Source organism: Silene latifolia, chromosome 6 (assembly GCF_048544455.1).
Source record: "Silene latifolia isolate original U9 population chromosome 6, ASM4854445v1, whole genome shotgun sequence".
In the NCBI taxonomy this organism is placed as follows: Eukaryota; Viridiplantae; Streptophyta; class Magnoliopsida; order Caryophyllales; family Caryophyllaceae; genus Silene; species Silene latifolia.
The window spans coordinates 67221175-67238700 of record NC_133531.1 but is presented as its reverse complement, the minus strand read 5'-3'; the positions used below and the strand labels follow the sequence as shown (position 1 = coordinate 67238700).

The 17526-nt window shown below is 38.6% G+C and overlaps 1 protein-coding gene across 1 annotated transcript; it reads left to right on the top strand.

Moving 5' to 3' along the window:
- The first annotated feature begins 8834 nt into the window (after positions 1-8834).
- Positions 8835-9434, top strand: LOC141588177 (uncharacterized). The gene has a single exon (XM_074409631.1). The coding sequence runs from the start codon at positions 8835-8837 to the stop codon at positions 9432-9434; it is 600 nt and encodes a 199-aa protein (XP_074265732.1).
- Positions 9435-17526: the final 8092 nt, after the last annotated feature.

Below are 17526 nucleotides of genomic sequence, written 5' to 3'. Positions count from 1 at the left end.
AGCATATGTAGAGAGTGATTAGGCGATAGCCTTTATCAGAACTTCTCTACCGGCCTTCGATAACAACAATCCACGCCACCCTTGCAATCATTTACTTAGCTTATCTCTCAATAGACTCGTTAAAGCGCTCTTGGAATGTCCAATAACCGTGGGCAACCCTAGATACTTCTCCGGATTATCCACAGCACGCACACCCAATTCCCCCACCAACACCCCTTTCCGCTCCTCAGCTACACACCGACTAAATGAGGCGGTTGTTTTATCAAAGTTAACTAGCTGCCCCGAAGCCTTTTCATAGGCCGTAAGAATACCCTTAGCCACTCGGACCTCATTGATGTTCGCTCTCATAAAAAATAAACTGTCATCCGCAAACAAAAGGTGTGAAACCACAGGCGCTTCATTGGCAATTCTAATCCCGTGTAACGCATCATTCTCAGCTGCCCTTCTCATAAGACTCGATAGCACTTCGGCGCAAAGTATAAATAAATATGGCGAAAGTGGGTCGCCTTGTCTAAGACCCCTTTCAGGCACGAATTCCCGGGATGGCTGTCCATTTATAAGAACCGCAAAGGAGACCGTCATGACACACATCATGACCCTATTAACCCACCCCTCATCAAAACCCATACGGTATAAGACCCTTTCCAAAAAGTTCCATTCGACCCTATCATAAGCCTTCGCCATATCCAGCTTAAGGGCCATATGTCCCTCCCCACTCCGAGTATTCTTCATATGGTGGAACATTTCAAAGGCGATTAAAATATTATCAGTGATAAGTCGTCCCGGCGTAAAGGCACTTTGATTTTTCGACACCTCGTCTCCTAGAAATTGTTTAAGCCTATTAGCTAGCACCTTCGAAACCAGTTTGTATATCACATTGCACAGAATAATAGGCCTAAATTCCCCCATTTTACTCGGGCTTTTAACTTTCGGGATCAAGACAATAAAGGTCTTATTACTTCCTGGTGGTAAGGGCTCACCCCGTAACACACGTAAAACAGAATTTATAACAACTGGCCCAACAATATGCCAATACGTTTGATAAAAAAGCACGTTCATACCGTCCGGGCCAGGGGCTTTGAGCGGGTGCATTTGTTCCAGAGCTGCTATCACCTCCTCCTCCGTATAGTCCGCTCTCAGAATCGCATTCATATCTTCAGAAACACGTCCAACCACGCCATCAAGCACCTCCTCAAAATGGTCTGGAACACCTGTGCGAAATAAATTGGTAAAATAGTCACACGCCACTTGTTCTATTTGCGCAGCTCCTTCCCAACATCTCCCGTCCTCATCAAAGAGCTTCGAAATTGTATTTTTCTCCCGCCTTTTTGTAGCCTGCTTGTGGAAAAATTTAGTATTTCTATCCCCCTCCCGAAGCCATATAGCACGAGATCTCTGCCTCCAAAACAACTCTTCATGTTTAAGCAACATAGCATAGCAATATCTTTGACAATCAACTTCCTCTCCTTCACGCTCTCTTCATTGCGCACCCCCTCATTCAACGTGGCTAACCTTTTCCTCTTCTTCTCAACATCCCTCATAATCTTACCAATGCTTACCCCCTTCCATGCCATTAGCTCCTCCCCACATCTCCTCAATCTGTCCAGAATATCCTCCTCGCCATTTCCACACCAAGCCCTCATAATAGCATCTTCACACCCATCCTCCCCCACCCAAGCTTGCTCAAACCGAAACAACTTACTACCCTGTCGATTACGTTCCTCCCGTGTAAGCTTCAAGAGTATCGGTGCATGGTCCGACCATTCCCGTAGAAAGTGGTGGAGTATCGCATAAGGGAACATATCAAACCATGCTTCGTTAGCCATCGCTCTATTCAACCTGCACTGTCTATTTGCCAACCCCACCTGCCCATTGTCATAAGTGAATTCCAGTCCCTCAAAAGTAACGTCTCTCAGCCCACAATCATCAACAGCATCCCTGAAATTGTTCATTTGCCATTGCGCTCTCTCCCCCCTAACATTTCCGTGGCATAAACGTTGATTTACATAGCCATGGTTTAGTAATATTTTCCAGCTAAGTTGATTAAAAAAAATTCAACTATGTTGAAAATCAGATCAAATAAAATTTCGTGGTTAATTTAGTTCATTATTGATGAATCATCCGCCTTTAACATAAAAGTTACACCATTTCGTATTAAATTAGTTATATCAATTGTATCACATTTAGAGACATGGTTTAATAATGTAGTTATCTTTTTCGATTGTTGCTTGCACCACCATTTTCTGATTAATATAAAACACTATTGTCGGAAACGAAGTTTAATTCCTCAAAATGAACACGTGATAACTGACTACTTAAAACAGTAAATCATATGAATGAACAAATGATTGAACAATGGGTAGTAATAAATGATAAATAAAATGACCAATCATATTTACACATCTATGTAAAACTAATAAGTGGCGCACTTTGACATGGATAATACACGAAAGATATCTGATGGCATGTATATGACGAACTGAGTCATTAAAATTTCATATATGGTTTATAGACAGGTGTATATTTATAACTTATTTTTTTTACTTGATATATTAATTTTAACAAATTCAAGTCTTATCTTACATTGTTATTCTACCACTTATTTATAGAGAGTTTCACTTTTTTGAAAATGGTTTTAAATACTACATATACTAGTTTAGGACCCGTGCAAAGTTGCACGGGCATGTATAGATTGTATATATAAAATTTTTCGTAAATTCTTAAATTTACAACATAGTTTTGGTTTCTTATTTGAAGTAATTTATTTCCCATATGTTACATGGAAATTATATACTTGTCCATTACAATTACAAATATAATATTTTTATAACAGTATAATCTACACATTTAAATTATAATATTAATTTTTTTTCAAAATAACATTAGTATTAAGAGAGTATTAATTGTAAAAACATAGTTACACTCTTGTTGTATATTATGCTTACACCCGTCGTATCTCATATCTTTTATTAGTGCATGCATATGACGACATGTTTACACCTATGTTAAAGCATGTTAATAATTTCAAATATTGGCAAATTTTACCATATCGGATAAGTTTTGAAATGTTTGCACAAAAATTCAAATTGAAATGAGGACAAAATAAAAAGTAGAATTACAAATTAAGTCAAAACAATATCAGTTAACGTATACACTTGAAAACTTGGCGTAAAAGGAAAGAACGCTTATGAGTTACACACTATGATATCTTTATAAATTATTTTCTACTTGATAAACTAATCAGTATATGTAAATGATCATACTAAAACCTCTCCGAGCTTTTGAAATTATTTTACGACCCGTTAATCGCGAAACATATTTGGTCTCTATGTCCCATAACATTACTCGTGTCTCATATCTTTTGATGTACACATTCAAAAGTCATAAACTAAGTTGATTTTTTTTTAGTTTCAAGGTATTCAATATTTGACTGGTAGAAATTGGTACAAAATCAATTTGAAAATCAATTTGAGGTTCATTTTTGTTAATATGGTGGGCTCATTTCATAGTCAATATTAGTCGTGTATGAGTTAGTAGATATAAATTTGATGATCATTGTGGGCCATTTGATTGGTGGGCTAATGAATTTTGGTAAAATTGTGCTTAGTATGAGGTGAGTATTTAGGCGGAAAATTAAAAAAAGATATTTATGGTTTGTGTTTTATTATTTATAGGAAATAGGAAATAAGAAATTGATCACTTTTATCAATGTAAGTAGAATATAGACTGGTAAAAGTGACCAATTTATAAGAAATAGTGAACATTATGTGTAAAAATGATTGTTTTTTTTTTAAATAGTCACTGTTAGTAACAAAATAGTTGTAGCTTTTAATATCCAAAGCTAAATTTTTACCATAAAATGGTCATTTTTATGTGGTCTCACCATATTAAGGTATCATATCATAGTATAATTTGTGATTGAGAATTAGGTCATTGACTTTCGACAAAATAAGACTGCTTTTTACAAAAATAGGGTTGAAAATGACCTCCCTCCTCTAAGACTATCTGGTCATGAATTGTGGGCACGTGTAAAACAATTTCCAACAATAGTCAATGGAACCGATAAAGAATTCAAAGAGTTGAAGAAGTTGGGGATTGGTTGGTTCAAAAGAAGCATATTTTGGGAGCTTCCTTATTGGAAATCATTGCTCATTCGACACAACCTCGATGTGATGCACATTGAGAAAAAAAAATTCGAGCAATTGATTAATACAATTATGAATGTCAAGGGTAAATCAGCTGATGGTCCACGATCACGAATAGACTTGTCAACCTTTTGTAATTGTCCTAAGCTACATATTAAGAAACCTGGGGAGATGCCAAAAGCTCCTTACACCCTTGATAAGACCAAAAAAAGGTTTTATGTGAATGGATTTGCAATTTGAGGTTCCCGGATGGATATGCATCCGATCTGAGTATGTGCGTGGATTATAAAGAGCTAAAGTTACATGGATTAAATAGTTATGATTGTCATGTTTTCATGGAGCGATTATTACCCGTTGCAACGGGGAATTTATTGCCAAAGAATGTGTGGAATGCAATAACTGAAATCAGTTTGTTTTTTCGAGATTTGTGTTCCTCAACTATAAAAACTGCTGATATGACACGTTTAGAGGGTAATATTGCCGAGATCATTTTCAAGTTGGAAAAAATTTTTCCACCTTCATTTTTCAATTCAGTGGAGCATTTACCGGTTCATTTACCTTATGAGGCGAAAGTTGGTGGTCTTGTTCAATGTAGGTGGATGTATCCCTTTGAAAGGTAACTAGTTTTGTGGCCCGCGAAACTCGCGAATCACTTCGACTAATTGCACACCCACTTTGAAGCGATTAGTTTTCTTCCCAAAGGTAATCTTAAGGAGGGGAATGAATATTTCATATGATTTGATTTTATAAACTTATGCAAACATATATGTAGGCATAACTTGATTTCATTGGCTTTAGACGTAAACACATCACTCATTGAAAAAAAAAGGTCAACTTTAGTTTACTTAAGATCATATAAAATTAAGATGAGCGAGAGCAACTGTTTCTATTATTTTTTTTTTAAACAAATCTAATACTCCGTAGTAGATTAATAAAGTTGATTATCAGTTATATACTTATATGGTAAATGTACAGTATCGACGTTGCTTAACTTACTCCTCAAATACAACTTAAATAAATACTCCACAAGTATACAATACAAAGCAAAGAAACTAAAAAAGGAAAAAGAAAAATGAAAAACCATTGTTGGGCTCGAGCTTGACGTTGTTTATCTTTTTCTGAGGGAAAAATATTGTTATAATTAATAGCAAAATGCCGATATAAAATCGGTGGTTACACAATCAGCTATCATCTTGGGGCACATGTCAACCCACACCCAAGTCGAAAAATCCAAAGGGGTGTAGCGAGTCATACAATGAGCCACCCCATTACCACTTTACCAGTAGTCCAGTACGTCTAACAAAGTTATAGGAAGCAGAATCAAAATTATCACCAATGATCAGAATCTCACTGACCATAGTTTGCTGGAACCTCCCAAGGTTTGAGTGCCGTGATAAGATGTAGCGAATCCGACTCCAAAATTACCGCACCTAGCCCCATTTGCCTCACCAGCCTCATGCCTAGCACAACGGCCTTAGCTTCAGCGATGTCTACCTCCTACCGAGCGTGAGCGCACACTTGCTGGACAACAGCCCACCCTACCATTCCTCCGTTTTCTCTAATGCCGACAACCATTTCACTATCCTTCCCATCAAGAGTAGATGCACCCACATTAAACTTCCCAACACCCATTGGTGGTGCACCCCAACTTCCCCATCATGTTCACGCCCTGGTCAGATTCACGCAATTCAAAGTAGCATTCCCAGTATCGCTGTATTCCCAGACTTCTTATTCTTAATTTCTTATATGTGAAAATGGGCAAAAGTTCATTTGACAAAGTTGTAAGAGTATGAAATAACTCCTATATATTATTGTATAGAAATAAGCAACGACACCCACTCAACACCCATAAACAAATAAAGATACCGAGTAATAGATTAATCGCTCCACCATAGTGTCCATAGAACATTTCCAGATGAACAATCAACGACCTATAAAACAATAATACCCAATTAGGGCCAATATTTGATTGAGATCACATTCAATGAAACAATAGTTTATTAACTTTATCAAACTTAGGATTAATATTTTAACATTGTTTATGCTTAATCAACTAAAGTTATCAAGCTAAACATAAGCGAAATTTCGAGTAAAGAAACACTACTAAAATTGCTCACCTTCCATCAGAATTAGGAGCAAAAGTTGCAAACTTTGTTCAGTAAACGTCAATCTTGGTCTTACAATTAGTGAAACTAATTACCCATTGTGCTCAACTACCCTGTCAGCTATACAGTGAATCACAAACATAGTTAGAAAATCTTCAGCCCACATAATATTTCGTCACTTTCAAAACTAATATGACTAATGTAGGACAATGAAGAATAAAAAAAAAACAAAAGAAAGATTCATACTTTCGCACAAAATTCTGTAGCAAGCTTGTTCATCTTGTGTAGAATTAGAAGACAAACGTCCTGTTGAGGGTCAAGAGACCTGTAAAAAAACCACAGAATTGGGACATTCTAAATTAAATTTACAGAGATATAACCTAAACAGAGATTACAATGAAGAATGAAATCATGCGAGCAAATGAAAAGAAAGAGTAAGCATTACACCAAAACGCAAAAATCAAGCTTTCAATATATAACTCAGTTTGTAGACCATAGTAGGTTCAAGCACTTACCATGATTATACGGGAACAATTTGTAGACCGCGAAGCATACTATTGAATCAATTAAACCCAAACCTGCAAAATCCGGATTAAATCGTAACTCGGAATAATCAGAAATAAATTGTATCAATCCAACCCAAAATGCAAAATCAGGATTAAATCGCAACTCGGAATATACAGAAACAAATTGAATAATTTATGAGCTTCACCCCAACACAAACAAACTATATATATTAATTTATGACATATACATTCCAGCCAATAGCAACAAAAAAGAAAATAGAAACGCAAATTTGAAGGTTCAAGATGAAGTTACCGGCAGCGTAAATAAGTGAAGCAGCAATCGGAGCTAAATAGCAAACATTGATTGCCATTGATAGTCATTTAGGGTGAATTGAAAAACGTATGAAGTATTGAATTAAGGTTTGTATTGAATTGAAATTGGGGAGAAAACCGTTTTGGATTGGGAAAGATGAATGGTACGGAGTTATTATTGAATCATTCATGAACATTGATTTGTGATTAGTAATTAATCATTCGAGAGCATTGATTTGCATTAAGTTAAATTTGTATTGAGTTGAAATTGGGGAGGAATACGTTTTGGGTTGGGGAAGATGAATGGTACGGAGTAATTGTTTGTTTGTTTGTTTTTTATTTTTTTTTCCCCATTTTGTCGACTTAATATGTAGTGTTTGAAAATGTGTGTTTTTTATGCTTTAGAAGCCATTTAGGCATGCCACATAGGATTTTCTACCCACCCCTCAACTAACCTTTTTATATTATTGTATAGATGTGGCATAGTAATTATCTGACGTGGCTTTTTACACTCACACGTGGCTTTGTTGACGTGGACTTTATGAGCCATTTTAGTTTAGGCTTTTAATAGTATTTTATAGATTGAAGTTAAACTTTTTTAAACAGAGCAATCCATCCCTTGGAAAAATAATCTTATTCTTATAACAAATGTATATTGTAGGTTCCTTAACCATTTGAAACAAAAAGTTGGTAATAAAGCGAGAGTTGAAGGTTCTATATGCAATGCTTATCTAACGGAAGAGATTTCAAACTTTTGTTCTCTTTATTTTGAAAAGCATATAGATACAAAATCAAAAGATTTAGGTTTAGGTATCAAAAACCACATCGATCCTAATGGTCCTAAGATACCTGAACTTTTTCAAGATCATGAGGCCGACATCTCTGGCAAATGTCGTAAAAGGTATCTCGAGGATAAAGAATTTCAACGTGCACACATCTATATCCTCAATAATTGTGAATTGTTAAATGACGATGAAAGGTAAGTGAAATATTTTTTCATAAATAACATAGTAATTTAAATCATTCTCGGACGAACTTCCTTACTTCCAATCCATATGCGTTTCCTTTTTTAGGAAATTGAGAAATTTATCATTGAACGACATTCGCATGTATCCGCGAATGACGTTTGGAATAAATTTGAAGTAGAATTCCCTGGATGGCTTCGAGAACACGTAAGTCTGTATTTCATATATTATGTTTCTTGGTATGTTAAGCGAGAAATGAATAATACTAAAATAAGCCTCCCCCCTTCTCGAAATAGGTGATAAAGAAGAATGAATCCAATGATTTTATATATGCTTTGGCGATGGGTCCTTCTAGACGGGTACGAACTTGGAAACGTTACTCATAATGGATTCAACTTTCAAAGTTATAGTAGTGGCAAATAAAAAAACACAATGAACTAGAAAAAGAAGGTCTAGGGTTTAGGGCTCTCGTCCAAAATTCCTAGGGTTTTCTCGTCTACCATTTCTTAGCTCTATCCTTTCATTTGAGGCTTTCTCTCACGATCCTTATTGTGAGAGAGGTTTCCTTTTGGTGTTTTCTCTTTGTTGTTTTCGTTTTTTGCAGGGTCAGAAGATGGAGGATACGCGTGGTCGAAATCGGTATGGGAAAGAGATTGGGACAGAAGGAACAGCGAGGGATTTGTCGAGTTTTGAATGAGATGAGGGAGATGTGAAGGGCGATACGCAAAGCAGCCTTATATTATGTTGGTGGGAAATATCTGGGCATCATGAGCTATTAACGAGAAGGCAGCAATCGACACTATGGCGAAACTATGGAATCCGACGAAACCGATTTTGGGCAATGTTGTAGATGCGAAGGAGAAGACTTTTGTCTTCAAATTTGGTTCGGAGCGAGATAAGAGTAGGGTTCTTGAGGGCCAACCTTGGCATTTCGATAAGTTTTCTTGGTGCTTCAACGAACCGAATGACAAAGGTAAACTTTCTGATGTGCCATTATTTCATTTACCGATTTGGGCTAGGGTTTATGACCTCCCTATTCAAGGGAGGTCGAGTAGGTCGAATGTGCAACACATAGGAGCAAGGTTGGGGTCCTTTATCGATGTTGAGATGGGACTAAATTCCGATGTTGATAAAGCCATAAGAATTCGGGTTTTGCATGATGTTCGAGAACCATTGAGGGCATCCATCCCGATTAATATGAAGGCGGGCAAGACAGTCGACTTTGATGTTAAGTATGAACGGGTACCCATTTTTTGTTATGGTTGTGGGGTTATCGGTCATGGTGAGAAAGACTGTGAGGAGGGGCCATATGAGGAGGTGGAGTTAAAATTTGGGGAATGGTTAAGAGACTCACCTTGGAAAGTTACAAAGATAGCTAAGGAGGGGAATGAGACTGGGTAGGGGAATGCAAGGCGTGCCCTAGTGCCTGAATTAGATGTCATGGGGAGGAAAGAAGATGAAGCTGATATTGCCCGAATGATAGAGAAGCTCCAAATGATTGCCATCGATTTAAAGAAGAAAAAAGGAGAGAAGGGGGAGGACCTGGCGGGGATTCGACAGTTGAATGGGCAGAAGGAGGATGGAGGGATTGGTGACAGGTGTTTGGGAGAAGTCGAAAGTGTTGGAAATCTATATCTCTATACTCAACATATTCATATATGTTATGATTTTAATTTTTAGTCATGAAATTAAAATGATCTTATGCATGCAAACTATAAGTAAAATAAGGAAGAAATCTTCATTCTTACATTGATATTTCGGATCAAAAGGGCACAAGAGAGTTCTCCTACTCTCTTGCTCTTGAGCTTTCCTTAATTGGATGAACAAGGATTCAAGTGTAGAATCCCTCCGAAGGTTTTATACCCAAGGTAACAACTTAATCAAATTAATATTATTATTACTAGAACAATATTAATTTAGTATAAAATTGACCAAAAAATCTTTATTTTATGTTCTCTAATTCGGTTGAGAGAAGGAGGAGAAGGAAAGCTTTTTATCTCTATAAAATTCTTATTTTAGATGTGTAAAATGAATGAATGAATAATGTTTTTCCAAGAGTGGTCTATATGCAAAAATAAGACAAAAACTCTTTGCATGGAGGGTGGAAAAACCGGGTATGGGTGGGAGAGAATGGCCAATGCATGCACAAGGTGGTCTTCACAAGATTGTGTAGGTATGCATGGCTAGTATTAGGCTAACATCATTATGTTTACCACTAACATAATTAACATAATATATACCTAATACTCCCCATTATTTCAGTCCATTTAGTGTAAAATGGAAAATCCATTTTACACATTATTTTGTCAATTTGTCACATTTAACATGTCATGTAAAAATGTTATGTATTTTAACATATTAAAATCAACGCATTAATAAAAATACGTCATATACATAATCGACTTAGTAATTCATAATTACTTGTACCAAAATATTTTACCAATTATAAATCACAACATCTTGTATTTATAATAATCTATTCATTTAAATGCAATTATTTCCTTAAACAATAATTTCATCTAAGTAATAAAACAATTCGATTACTTAGACCGTATCTTATTTAATCAAATTTCAATAAGACACGTAAATATTACTTCCAAAATCGTCCGTCAATTTTAAGTAATTTAATTGACCCGTATCGTCATACGATCAATTAAATGATCAATTAAGAGTGTTACCCTATAGGTATGACCTAAGGGGATCAACTGGTCACCACCGTCGCACGATAGTAATGTCAAACTCTAGTCAGCCAATCATTACCGATATGTGTGGACCAGTTGACAGTAAAAATACTTCCCAATTGTATTCTTTAAAATGAGACTTAAACATGTGATCATCATGATCAACAGTTGTGATCGCATTATTGTTGGAGGACACATATTCCAACAATCTCCCACTTGTCCTCGACAAGTGTGCGTCACCAATTCTCTTGTCCTATTACTATCTCCCACTCAATGCAAGGTGTCTTTCAGGTCGTACTTGCAAGTGATCATATCGAGTGTGGTTTCCTCGATCTGGAGAATAACTGATTGACCGGATTTATCCACCATGGATTCATTCCGAGCGTGGCCACGCATTTCCAGTTCATTACTCCTCGAGTGGCCCTGAGATATTGTTATAACCCTGACTAGGGGTGGACAATTCCTATCGCACTCATTCCCTTCGACTAGCCACAGCCATCATAACCCAAAATATGCCCATTTGACCCCATTTACGAAGGTCGTAGTAACACAATTCAAAGTTAATCTGAAACTGTGCCATCTTAGGCGAATAGTCTTTAGTCAAAAGAATCGACTCATTAGAATACTATAGTAGCTCTCGCCACGACCAGGCTATATAAATTTGCCAGAACTCTATAAGCGGTCATAAGGCCCGACAAGGCGTTCCTAACTGTCTGCCTACGTGATCGACTAGTCATTCTCACATGACTCCATGACACTTGAACTTGCCATCAATCGCATCACATTCTAGTTACTTCGAGATGTCACCTCATACAAGTAACTATGGGCGAATACTATGTTAATCCGTGTTCACTTTAACGGGGTTCAATTGTCACTACAACCCGTTTGGATATAACAATGTATAAAGAAAAATAAAAGACTAATTCGATTATGATCATGAACAAAAACAACACTTTTTATTTCATTTCAAAATCTAACATAAACTTGGTACACGTTTAAGTCCCATGGACGCAACATGTCCATCATGCTTGGCATGCGATAAAGGCTTGGTGAGCGGATCGGCTATGTTGTCATCCGTCCCAACCTTACAAATCGCAATTTCCTTTCTTTCAATGAAATCTCTTATTACATGATATTTTCTAAGTACATGTCTAGATCTATTACTAGACTTTGGCTCCTTAGCTTAGAAGATCGTCCCACTATTATCACAATAGAGAGTGATGGGATCATTGGCGGTAGGTACTACTCTTAGACCTTCCGTGAATTGCACGATCCACACACTTCCTTGGCGACTTTCGATCTTTGCAATGTACTCACCTCCGTTTTGAATCCGCGATTCTGACTTCCTTGAAGCTTCTCCAGCTAATGGCACCACCATTGAGCATGAAAATGAAACCAGCTTGTGATTTTATGTCATCTCTATCTGTTTGAAAACTCGAGTCCGTGTATCCATTAACACGTAGCTCGGTGTCTCCTCCAAACACTAAGATAGAATCCTTAGTTCTTCTCAAGTATTTAAGGATGTTCTTAACGGCTATCCAGTGATGACTCTCACCTGGATTTCCTTGATATCTACTCGTCATACTCAAGGCATACGAGACATCAGGACGTGTGCATATCATGGCGTACATGATTGATCCAACAATGGAAGCATAAGGGATCATCTTCATGCGTTCAACATCATGGGGTTCGGAGGGAGATTGAGTCTTGCTCAATATAGTCCCAGTTACCATAGGTACCAAACCCCTTTTTGATTTGTCCATGCTGAACCGTCGAAGAATCTTATCAACATAAGACTCTTGACTTAGTGCCAAAATCCTCTTGGATCTATATCTATGGATCCGGATACCTAATATGCGTTGTGCTTCTCCTAAATCCTTCATTTGGAAGTGGTTACCTAACCACTTCTTAACAGAAGACAACATCGGAATATCATTTCCAATGAGTAGTATGTCATCGACATACAAGATTAGGAACACAACATTGCTCCCACTGAATTTCATGTATAAACATGGTTCCTCAACATTTCGAGTGAAACCATTCTCTTTTATAACATGATTGAATCGATGATTCCAACTTCTAGATGCTTGCTTAAGACCATAAATGGATCTCTTAAGCTTGCACACTTTGTTAGGATTCTTAGAATCAACAAAACCTTCGGGTTGTATCATGTACACCTCCTCTTCTAAATGCCCATTTAGAAAAGCGGTTTTGACATCCATTTGCCATATTTCATAATCATGAAATGCGGCAATCTCTAACAAAATCCGTATGGATCTTAGCATGGCTACGGGGGCGAAGGTCTTATCATAATGGAGACCTTGGACTTGGGTAAATCCTTTTGCCACTAGCCTAGCTTTGTAGACATCGTCATGTCCTTCTATGCCATTCTTGACTTTGAATATCCATTTTCATTGAAGAGGTCTTGCCCCTTTAGGCAAATCTACCAAGTCCCAAACTTGGTTTTCATGCATAGAATCCATTTCGGACTTCATGGCTTCAAGCCATAAGGAGGAATTTGGACTAGAGATTGCGGCCTTGTAGGTGGCGGGCTCGTCACTATCTATAAGCAACACATCGAGTGTTCCATCTTCTTCGATAAGTCCCACATATCGATCGGGATGGCGAATAACTTGGCCCGTTATTCTAAGAGGAGGAGGGATAGCCGTGGTAGACGACGAAGGAACATCTTCTTGCGTCTCTACCTCGGTTTGTGGCTCTTGAACTTCATCAAGTTCAAAATTTCTCCCACTCTGTCTCTTAGAAATAAACTGACTTTCTAAGAAGACAACCTCTGAAGACACAAACACTTTGTTTTCTTGAGGTTTGTAGAAGTAGTAACCTCGAGAGGTCAAAGGGTAACTGTAATACCCAAGATATTTAAGAACGCTGTTGACCGATCTTATTGACCAAACAGACCTTAGGGATGAATGGGTGAGGAATCAGGCTTGTAACATGAGTTTTATAGGAGTAGTTACTTGACCTAGCTGAGGTTACTCGGTCGAGTATCACCTATACTCGACCGAGTAGAGCCTACTCGGCCGATTACTTCTGTACTCGACCGAGTATGGCTGTTGTCGACACGTTAATATAAACGCAAGTTCGCGAGATTCATTTCATTTCTCATTTCATCGACAGTTTCTCTTTCTCTAACCCTAGCCTATCTCCCTCCCCTATCACCCCATAGCTTCACACTCTAATGCATTTAGCTTAAACCTCCACCATGGGAATGACGGGATTCGCTGAGGAAGGGTGACGTGGATGGTGGTCGTCTATGTCACCGTCGATGCGTAATGTTAGGTAAGTATCTGCCTTGTGTTCATTTGAGTGATTCTTTGAGTATAGTCGTGTAATAGGAGATGGTTATCATTGTTAGGATGCTTATTGGAGTCGTGCGTGGCTGTAAATGGGAGTCTTACATGCTTTGCGATGAGGTAGGGTTTCCTACTCGGTTCTTCGTTAATTGATTTAAGATTGTGATTGTACTGTGTATGATTGTTATCTGCTGATCATCGGAGTATTGGTGTAGTGGTGACGGTGGTGTTGTTGTAGTATTGTGACAGCTGTGAGGCTGTGTGTGTTGTGATGGGAGTGGAGTCACTTGCGGGAGTGACTTCACACCCTAGTTCGCCCTCCGTGGAACCCGCCACGGGAGGGGATGTGCACATTAAGGGACAGGGATTGTTAGTCGCTCGTTGATGAGCTGGACTAGGTGGGATGGGCTGCGGTCACCCACTGGCGGCGAGGATTACCTGTTGCGATGGGTAATCTGGCAGGGCTACACCCTTCGGGGTGTAGTCGGTTACTATGCGAGGTCGTGAGATTGGGATAGAGGATGATCAGCTGTTTGCATTGTTATTCTGTCTTACATTTTATTAGTCAGTACTGACCCCGTTGTAGTTGTTTTGTAAAACCTGCGGTGATCCATTCGGGGATGGTGAGCAGTTGGCTTAGCAGGTATTGTTGATTGTGGCTGCTAGGATTGGAGGGATCGGGTCATCACGCTACCGGTCTAGAGAGGCAGTGTCATGAGTGTTATGGTTGTACCTTTATTATAGAGACGTTGTATTGAGTTGTATTGTATAAGATATACTAATATTTACAATTGTTCTTTTATTGTCTAATTTGATCTACCTCCTCGGGAAACCGAGATGGTGACACCGTCATACACTGGGATGGTCCTTGGTAAGGCATTCTGGCGTACGGGGGTGTTACAAAGTGGTATCAGAGCCGACGATTTTGGAACCTGAACCAATGAATTTAATGTATATAGGGTGTCAATTAAAATGAACCTGGTGTATGTACGTTGGGAGCCCCAGCCGATGCTAGATTTTGGGTGAGTAGGCGCCCTCATTTCAAAATCATGGCCCCATCAGACTTAAGCCAGACACGGGAAAAAGGGTAGTTAGTGAGAGTCATTGATTGCTTAATGATGATTGTTGTGCGTATCTATGATTAGGATGATATGTGCTATGATGTATGTGTGGAAAAGTTGGAGTTAGTGACGGAATTGTTGCGTTGTGCGACCAGTGGTAAGTTAACCAATTTGTTTCATGATGAATGTGTTGTGTGTTGAATTGCTGCTTTGTAAATGTGATTAAGGTGTATGTCTGGTGTTTAGCGGAATTAGAGATGATGTGAGATGAGAGCTAAACCTTGCAGGTAACGTAATTAAATGCTGAGTATGCTATAAGGATAGGGTGTAACAGTTTCATGACATAGTGAAGAATGAAGGTGGTAATGATGATAGTATTGGTAGTAGATGTACAAAAATAAGTATTGATGTGTGTTTGAGTGGTAGAACTAAGCCTTCACAGTGACGAGCCGGTTGCACGGAACTCCGAACGATATCATTTATTTTGCAGGGACAGTGAAAGTTTATGATTTTTCTCTTCACTTTTAGGAACTCGACCGAGTAGATGACTGTACTCGACCGAGTAGCCCATACTCGGCCGAGTATCAAGCTACGCAACCGAGTATCCGTTTGGTGAAAATAATAATCGCTTCTGTTCTTCAAAATTCGACCGAGTAATAAGAGTACTCGACCGAGTAGTCTACACTCGGCCGAGTATTCCTAAACACTCGATCGAGTATTCGACACTCGGCCGAGTATGTTCAATACTCGACCGAGTATTACTGTAGCAAGACTTATGCGGGTTATACAAAAACCCTATTTTCGTTCCTTTCTCTCTTATTTCCGCCTCCCATCTTCCCTTTTCCTTCTCTCTAAAACCTCCATATCCTACCTTCCTCAAGCTTTTGGGTAAAACTTTGGGGTTCTACTTGTTCTTGCTTGCCTCAAACCAGTTTAAGGTAAGATTTAAACTCAATTTTCTCATTTGTTTTCAAAGTTATGGTATAATATCATGCTAGATTTCGAAATTCTTTGTAAAACAACTGAAATTTAGTCTTTAACTTGTGATTCTAGGATTCAACTGTATGTAGATCTTGTGTATGCCTTGATTGATTAATTTCATGGTTTAAAATTCAATTTCTGAATTCTAGGGTTACCAAAAACGAAACTCTCTTGGTTGTTGATGATTATTCCTTAATTTGAACAATTTAAAGCTTGTAACCATATAAATTGTAAGGTAATTGGTGATTTTCTGATAATTTGTCTTAAAAAAATCGTTCTAAAATCGATATACAATTGAAAACAGTCCGTTTTTTTTTGCGCTAAAAATTTTTGTGTCAATCCCTTGTTAAAGATTGTTCTCTTGCAGCATGGTGAAAACCAGAGGTTTACCCAATAAAATAACTCGTGCTAATGTTCAGCTTGAGACTGGTCAGTCAAGCAGTGAACCCATAGTTCCGCCGGTGGAGGCACATCCATCGGTAATATTCTCTAATTTTAATCATCGTAAGGCTTTTGTGGCTCTTATGCGTCGTCCTTTTCGCCCCACCCGCTGTGTTAACCCAGGTATCCTTGAGACTTTAGGGATCAAAGAGGACATATTTCATATCTTTCAGATTTTGGGTATGGAGGGGTTGTATCATCTAAGAAAGAAATCCTACCCCCACTTGACCTTAGAGTTTTTGAGCTCTTTTGTTTATGATAAGAAGGAAAAGACTGTTTCTTTTCGTCTCATGAATGAAGATCATGAGCTTACCCTAGACGAGTTGGCTGAACATTTGGGTTTAGAGGCCGAGGGGGATAATTACCTTAGTGATGTGGCCAAGAACAGTGGTGCACCTCTTTACCTTCCATATTTGATCGCGGACCCGCCCCCTAGTGCCATGCCATGTTGATTAATGATGTGCGAAGACGTTTCCCTTCGTATGTTCCTGAGGATGTTGACCTGTTTGTTGTACTCGAGAGATGACGTGAGCAAGCTCAATTCTCATGAGGTTATGCTTCTTATGTCTTACCTTAACCTACACCGTCAGAAATCATTCTACTACAGTGCTCCTGGTGTAGTGTGCTCTAGTCTTGAGCGTATGGCACAGTCCGAGACTCGACACATTGCCTGCGGGGCCATAGTGACTCGCCTAGCTCAGCGCCTGACAGATTTTGAGGCCCCACCTTCTGAGGGGAATGAGTATGTAGAGATTGTGCCTACCATGGACGCTCGGTACTGGCGTCAGAACAGATGGTTGAGGAAGATGGATGACGGGTCTTATGCCTGGAGAGTGAGGGGAACTATGTGGATGGTGCTTCCGGACCCAACTCATCTCCCTGTTGTTGATCATTTGGCTGAGTGGGAGACTTGTGCCATTCCTAGACCTGAGCCCCAGTCCTACCTGATCGACCCACGGATTCTCTTGGACCTACCTGAGCCTGTCACCGTACCTGAGGGATAGCAGCAGGCACC

What these genes read in the sequence shown, in the direction of transcription:
- LOC141588177 (XM_074409631.1), top strand. Translation starts at nt 8,835, where the DNA reads ATGGCGAAACTATGGAATCCGACGAAACCGATTTTGGGCAATGTTGTA.